The sequence below is a fragment of the Amborella trichopoda genome, chromosome 8 (genome assembly GCF_054954075.1).
Source record: "Amborella trichopoda isolate Santa Cruz 75 chromosome 8, AtrichopodaSantaCruz75HAP2 v2.0, whole genome shotgun sequence".
Classification (NCBI taxonomy): domain Eukaryota; kingdom Viridiplantae; phylum Streptophyta; class Magnoliopsida; order Amborellales; family Amborellaceae; genus Amborella; species Amborella trichopoda.
The window spans coordinates 32,275,239-32,283,331 of NC_142343.1; the positions used below are offsets into that span (position 1 = coordinate 32,275,239).

The 8,093-nt window shown below is 38.1% G+C and overlaps 1 protein-coding gene across 1 annotated transcript; it reads right to left on the reverse strand.

Moving 5' to 3' along the window:
• Positions 1-1,712: 1,712 nt before the first annotated feature.
• On the reverse strand, positions 1,713-7,762 carry LOC18423583 (putative protein phosphatase 2C 46). The gene is made up of 4 exons (XM_006828184.4): positions 6,735-7,762; positions 5,583-5,950; positions 2,693-2,929; positions 1,713-2,260 (listed from the first exon to the last, which is right to left on the reverse strand). Exons 1-4 carry the CDS (start codon positions 7,045-7,047, stop codon positions 2,012-2,014), a joined length of 1,167 nt encoding a protein of 388 aa, XP_006828247.1. The 5' UTR covers positions 7,048-7,762; the 3' UTR covers positions 1,713-2,011.
• Positions 7,763-8,093: the final 331 nt, after the last annotated feature.

Genomic DNA, 8,093 nt, shown 5'->3' on the forward strand with positions numbered 1-8,093 from the left:
CTATTTGAGCTAGTATTTTGTTTTGCTTCATTGTTTGTGTTCATTCTTTTTTTTTTAAAAAAATGTTAAACTGTATTATTAAGGGTATGAGGAGTACAAAAACATGAACCACCCACAGTTCGTGTGTTCATGACTCGTGTTCATTCTTTTTCACGGTTGAAAATGACAAGAAAAACAAATCATGTTGGATTTCAACCTCCATTGGTACTTTTCTGCATATGGTGTTAATGAATTTGAGGCAGCGACTGATGGTTAGATTGGTGGTTGGAGCGTGGAAACACAGCACACCAGTCTAAATTGCAACTAACCTACCTAAAAGGAAAAATGGTGCGCATAATTCAATAATTAAGCAAGTAAATGAATTAAACAACCCGAAATGTCTGTTCATTTGAAGAAAGCAGCTGTCTTTTTGGATATGCAGTTACTCGAGGGATATCTTTCAGTCTTTATTTGTGATCGAAGGAATTGCAATGTTGTGAATTACTGTTTGCTGTTTCAAGGGATGTAAATGTTTTGATCTGAATTGCGATTTCTTATTGTTCTTAGTGATGATGGGGGTGGCAGTGTAATGGTAATGGTAGTGGCGGAGGCAGCTTGGCGGTGGAGTGGATGGTATTGCCTGTGTGCCAGCAAAGAGTAGGTGGCTAGGGTTGCAGAATTGCTAGTGTTGGTGGCAAAGCAGGGGTTGCGGTAGTGGTGGCTGCATGGTGGTTGTAGTGCTATGGTGGTGGTGGTGGAGTGGGTTTTGATTTAGTGGTGGTAGCAATGTTCGCAAACTTGACAGGTCTAATTCGAAACCGGCCAGTCAAATCGGAACCAACACCAGCCCAACTAGTTTAGGCCACTTTCGGTGCTCTGGCAGGGTATTTAAAAATATATATATAAAAGATATAAAACCTCAAAAAATAAAGGATTTGTTTGTAACGTGTTTTTGAATATTTTTTATTATTTTGAAAAATATTGAAAAAAAAGTATTTTTGATTATGAATATTTATTTTTACATTTTTTCATCTTTTTTAAGAAATTTCAGAAATATCTCTAGGCACATTGATTTTTTTAAAATTTATTTTTTTCACTATTTTTTCAATTTCATTCAAATATGATTGTTTACGAGACTTTTTATCTTTTGTATAAAAGATATCACAATCATTCTTATATCTTAAATTTTAAAATGGATGGTTACAAAACTTTGAATAGACACAAAGTTTCAAAAAACAACTCTTGGATTTTGTATCTCACTTCAAGCTATTCAATTTGATATCTAACAAGTAGAAATGATTGTGACCGTCATGTACAAAAGATGAATGGTCTTTTTATAGATAAATTTTTTATTTAATCATACTTAAAATATATTTTTCATATTTTTTAAAATTTTTTTTTCATTTTTTTAACACTTATTTGGACTACTTGTGCAGTTAGGCCGATTTAACGGGCTGATTTACTAGTCACTCGGACCTAGCTCTTGGCCGGTTCCCAAGGCCGGTTCGATTTTTTAACATTGGGATGAGGCGGCGGTAGCAGCGGGAAAACTGTGAACTTGGTCCAAATGAAAATTGAGCGGTGAAAATTGGCCCAAAGTCAAATAGGAAATCTAAGGTTCCTAAAGTCAATTGGGAAATCCTGAACAACCAAATCCCCAAAAAAGTCGAACATATCCATGATTGGGAAATCCTGAACAACCAAATCTCAAAGAAAGGCAAACACATCCATGATTGGCAAAAGAGAACCCTTAAAGCAAGGATCTTTGAATGAAAGAGCAGCATACACATTGTTGCTATCACTCCTGAGGCCATTAGAATGGAGCTGCAATTGACCCAAGTTTTTTGGAGGCAAAATGGGCTGCATTGCATACAATTTACAAAAACGAAATTTCCATGGCAGAAAGCTGAGCAACTCTTATTCTTCAACCCGCTCAACTTTCTGATGGAAAGAAGAACCATGTTAGTAGTGTACATACTAATAATAATTTCTTTGATACATGGCGAATAATGATATCAAAAAACTTCCAATACTATGTAGCATCAGAGGAGAGGGAATCGGTTGGTATGGAGACCCCACCACCACCTCTTAAAGAGGACTTTGGACCCCTAATGGAGCTTTGGCTAACAAGATAGGGGTCCAGAAACAAAACTACAACTGTGATATCGTCATGGAAATGCCTGCGTACCCCACGATCAATCTTCTTGAGGTCTGAATACCTCATCTCTCTCTTCTTAGCTGCTTCTCTGAGTGCAGCTTTGACAAGTCTTCTTGCACTTCCCTGCACAAAAATAAATAGTGAGATTAGGGTCACAATACCAATTATTTTCTTTGATAAGTCGACAAGTTGATGACAATTATTTTGAGTAACACATACTAATAATGTTTGAATGCCACTAGTCAACTGGCATGGAGATCTCTCTTTTTTTTTTTTGTCTGAAACTTGGCATGGAAATATCCATGCAAGAAAGAGGGTTTGATCAGATGGTACGGATGTTCAGTTTTCCTTTGTGAGCGTAATTTAAATCGATGGAAAGAGAAAATAGACTAAAAACATAAGCGACATGGAGGCTGCCCGACAGCAATTAGACAAGACTCAGACATAATAGAACTACTATTCCTCCACTGAGGACCCTTATGGAGTACGGTGTCTTAGAATATAACATATTTTCTTATAAAAAAAAGAAACAGTGACAAGGGAGAGAGACATTACACTTCGCGAATGGTTGTGGACTATGTCAACCGCTTCCTGATTGCTAAGGTGCTCCCATAGTCCATCTGATGCAAATATAACAAACTGATCAAGTGCGCTAATTGTATGTGTTGTTATTGAAGGCTCTGCGCTAAGTATGGGTCTTCGAATCGGTTCTGATAGTCGGAACTTTGGATACAGAGGTTCTCGATTGAATTCGGCTTTTTTAAGATACACATCCCCTATGGATCTGGAGACCTGCATTATAAGAGTGATTAAGAAACAATTTTGTAATGAATGACATAAGGAGCGATATGCCTTGAATGCATATGTTTCTATCCACATTTTGCCATCCAAATAAGGAAGGTCACTAAAGAAGTTAACCATGCTCACCAAAAGCAGAAATCAATTGTCTTTTTATTAAAACACACATTACATATTTGTGATGACAACAACCATATTTTCGTGTTGTCTAAGTCCAAAAAAATTCAGTCAAATTTCACTGATCAATAACTCCTCCGTTTGTCCAAATTAATTGCTTGCATGTGCAGGAATATAGCTTTATATCAGCAAAGGAAGCGGTAGCAAGATTTATTGAACTACATAAATTGACACACCCCATGGTAAAACAGTAAATTTTTGGGGCAGGGCACTGAAAACTCAATTGCACAAACTCAAGGCTTTGCAGATTGTCACGCAAGTCTGTTGAAACATCACTCATGCCGTCAAAATGCATCACACGAAGTTGGGAATATAACATTTTTATCTAACTCACAGTTTGGTAGCAATTTTGAAGGTGACAAAGGGGTTGACAAAGGGGATTTTAGGAGAAAAGCGTTTGCCTGTTGACTGCTATGCATAAACATAGCAAACATTGCACCAGTTTCCAAAATGGCCATGAATATATGTGCTTTGGATACAAACCATTTTTCAAGGAAATCAAAACGGAAGAATGAATTGTGATCAGGTGAAAACATCATCATAAAACACAAAAAGTTAATTGAACATTAAATTAACATGCAAGAAACTCATTGTTATCCATGATATTATTTAATATTTCATATAAAAGGCAGGCAGGAAAAGGTTCTGAGAGAGGAAAGAATAAAGGATAATGGAAGGATGAAAAGTGCATGTGGAAATGCAATGCTTAAAAAACAATAGGTATTTTTATTTCTTTTTCTTTTTCTTCTGTTTTGTCATGTGACAATGATTATTGATTTTGTCATAGAGAGAAGCATTGAAGGGACCTAATTAACTAAGGAGATTGAGCAAGAGCACGATTAATTCAGGAAATACTTAGTTACTGGATATTAATTGCATCCTATCAGCATGTTCGCTCATTAATTACTTGAAAATTTCTAAACGAATACACTTTCACTCATCATAATAAACATGGTTCTAAGATAAGTTTTCCATCACTATTTCATGAATTCCAATCCAAATATTGGATTCATATGCCAACCAAAATTAGCTGGGGCAATCTATGTTGAGAACTTGACAATGGATCGTTCACCCAGGTATGGATGATTTCTAAGATGAATAATTCCAAAAGGAACTGCATTTCCTAAGTTGGTGCATACGCTGAATGCAGGTGACGAGCTCTGCTCCCAAAGAATCAGTTAAAACTAATTGCAAACCATGGGAATTTGAATAATAAATACAACATCATGCCAGGACAATATGGAAAGGAACACAATAGCCAGGTTATGATTCATATTGACAAACATTCTATCAGGGTGAACACTACATCAAAATAAAGGTGACTGATGTTTGAAACATTGGATCCGAACATTGTTAAAATTATTATGTTTAGTTGTTATCTGATGTTAGAAACATCGGATGGCCTGTTTTTTTGTTGAAGTAGTTGGTAAGATGTTCCAACATCACACCAGCTTTTCCTACTTTTTTGAGAGAGTCCGTCTCATGGATTGAGAAAGAGAGAGTGGGAGGAACCCAAGTAAAAGAACAAGGGTAAGCATTGGGTGACATCATCATGTATGATGTGCGCATGCTTGCCACTCTCATCCATCCATCCATCCATCCATGGCCATGCACATAAACCCCCCTTGTACAAAAAACGTTTGAAACATCAGACTGTATGTAAACCCAAGGAAAATGCTGGTCCGAAACATTGGACTGACTACTTTAACAAACAATAACAATGTTCCTCTTTGATGTTCGAAACATAGGACTGACCTAAAATAGGGGAAGAGGCCTACAATGGGGATGTCTGATGTTTGGGACATCTAATGGTAGAACTTTAGGGCAGTATGATGTTTGAGACATCGGAACAACTCCAAAGTGACCTCCACACTGTCGGACAGCCATACAGTTCAAAAAAATAAAAAATAAAACAAAAATCTATGTAATGCTTTCAACATCGGAACATTTTATTAGAAAAAAAAATGTGACAAGTAGGACCTCCGCATAAATTTGGGGAAAATATGAAGCATCCCGTAACACCGCAAATATTTCCAGTTTTTCTCGTAAATTTCATTTTTTTTCCGCTTTCTATATAAACTCACTTGCTGCCATGAATGAGATGATCTTTATAATTTGAGCTCTTTCCTAGTTTATCAACAACAATGATAGCATTCTAAATCAAGAAAGCAGCCCAGCACCAAGAAATCCTGAAATTACTCAACCATGGTAATGGTTTTGGCATACTTTCCACTGCAAATGCGTCCATGACATACAATAACAAACTTAGAATTCCTAAACAAATTAACTATACCTGCAAAATTATGAAGTTAATCTTAAGGACAAGTAGATAAAATAAGGGTTAGAGTCCAGGCATGACGATTTCCAAAATAGGATTCTTAAATTTTTCTTAAAAAATTCAAGAGGTCAGAATCAAGAAATCTAAAGAAAATTAAATTGACGCATACATGTATAGAAGGAAGAGAGATACCTGTATTAGGCCCTTCACCCGCCAGACCTTGTGCTTTAAAACCACAATTCGTGAGTCATCTGGGTGCAGGGAACGCAATTCTTGTCTCACAGATTCAATACTAGCATTGTGCTCTGAAGACAATTGGATAGCAGCTACTTCTCTTGTAGCTTTTATCGATCTTGCAAGAACAGCACGCGAATCCCCAAGATTCGCGATGTACAGAGTGCCACCACAAACGATACCAACTAAACAGCAGGATCCAACTGCTGCAAGTTGAGGCTTAGTGAGCCACTGTTTTTTAACTAGAGAGAGAAATGCCTCTTCTGTGGCCAAGAATGCTTTGTGTATAACATTGGTTGACATGGCCTGCTGCTCTGATGTAAATTCTGTCACAAAGAAAGGGCCTTTCAGGTTCAGGTATGAGTCCTACTCATAAAGAAAAAAACGTTGCTAAATCTCCAGATGTCCTCAACACATAAATCCAATATTTCTACCTTAAAATAATGAAGAGCATAGAAACTGACGGAAAGAAAAGTAACTCAGTTTAGTTAAGAAATCACAGATAAGAGGCTCCAGAGCTCAATGTCTCACTAGGTAGCTTCCAGATTAACACAGTACATTGTAATATGATCAAGGAAGTGGAGAAATCGGTGGTCCTCTCATATTATTGTAATCATTTGGTGAGCAAGAAGATTAACAATTGGGAGAGCCTTTAACCCTGGTATCTCTTTAATAAAAACCAAGGAGCTAGCAGTTGAGCTACAGTGCTGATATCACTTTTCTTTTTCAAAAAAATGGAAATTTTAAGACCCCTTTCCACTCTGCAAATGTATTCCATATCAGCCTCACAGAAGTCTAAACAGAATAATTCCACAAAGGTGAATGAAATCCAGAGAAGGTAAGCACATTAATAGTTTCCACAACCACACAGTTTCCAACAAAATGCAAAAACACCTAAAAACCAAAGACCAAACAATTTGCAGTTAAGTTGTGGAGACAAACACACACCCACAACCACACCCACACCCACACCCACACCCACACACACACACACAATAAAAAGAAAGAAAGAAAAGTTTTGCCATAAATTCATCGAAACAAGTAAACCAAACAATTGGCAGTGAAAGTGTGTGTGTGTGTGTGCAGGGGGCGGGGAGGGGGTACACGTACTCTTGAGATTTTGGAAGAGGTTATCGTTGATGAACCGGGAAGTCTCAGGTCCTCCATGTCCATCATAAACTCCCACAAAAGTCCCATGAGGACCTAATTCTGACAGGCTCAGAGGCCCTGATTCAACCTGGCTCTGGTCTTCTAATAAGCTATTGGCCTGAACAACTGCCATGGAGAACTCCCCATTAACATGTTGGCCCAAATCTTTGTACCATAAGAGCCCCTCCAATCTACCTGAGGCTCCATCCACATTAGAATTGCGCACAAATCTCTCTACAACTGCAGGTTTCCAGCACGAGCCAACCATCTTCATCGTCCCTGACAAAATTCCTCTGTTTCGATCCCTGAATCTCCCAAAACCCACATACCATTTCTCATTTGTAAGCACCCAACCAATGGGTTTGCCCAAAACCGAATTCAAAATCGACCCAATCTCTGAAACCCAACTCTCTTCTTTGAAAAATCAGAGAACCCAACAAAGAGATATGCCTAAAAAGGAGTGATCTTTAGGCCATTCTCTGTAATTATTGAATGAAAAGAAAGATTTCCAAAACTCAATTCAGGAAAAGAGCCAGTCTCTGAAAGGCCTCGACCTCTTGTTTGATAGAACAAATAAATCAATACAAAACAGAATATATATACAGGGGGTGTTTGTTTGGTGAAATCTTTGAGAATCTTTGAGGAGTAAGGGCAGCGTATGGGCTGATAGAGATAAGAGGACAGAGGAATCAGAGGGAAAAATCCCTTGTTTTTGGTTCAAGTTCGGGAATTGGGGGAGTTTGTTCAGGAGATCTGATAATGCATACCTTGGACTTGAAAGCCAGCTAGTGACAGGCCATGTGATTAAGGAGCACAGAAGGATTGGGCTTTTTGAGGGCAGATCTTCAAATGGGTGTCAGAGAGGGGATCTGGTTAAAGGGTGGTGAACACAGGATGAATGAGAGAGGGAAGTAAAGAGAGAAAAATATGGGTTCCTTTTGGATGCTTCTTTTGGGATACCGGGTTCATGGGTTTGCTGTTTTGACCATGAGAGAGAGAGAGAGGGAGAACAAACCCACCTCTTTATAATAGAGAGAACCCACCATGAAAGAGAGGGAGAACAAACGCACCCCTTTAGACTGAAGAGAGAGAGGAGAACAAACCCACCTCTTTAGACTGAAGAAATCATTCTCTCTCTCTCTAACTTTGCCTCATTTACCTCTCTCCCCCTCCAATCCCTTTCCCCAAGTCTCGGGGTTTTGGAGCTGGACCTTGATGGCATTGCCAGAAATACCACCACCAACACTTTAATGCAGCTGTCTTTAATCAAATGTTTTTGAATTTCTTTTTCTATAAGGCTTAAGCTTCATGAAAACAAAA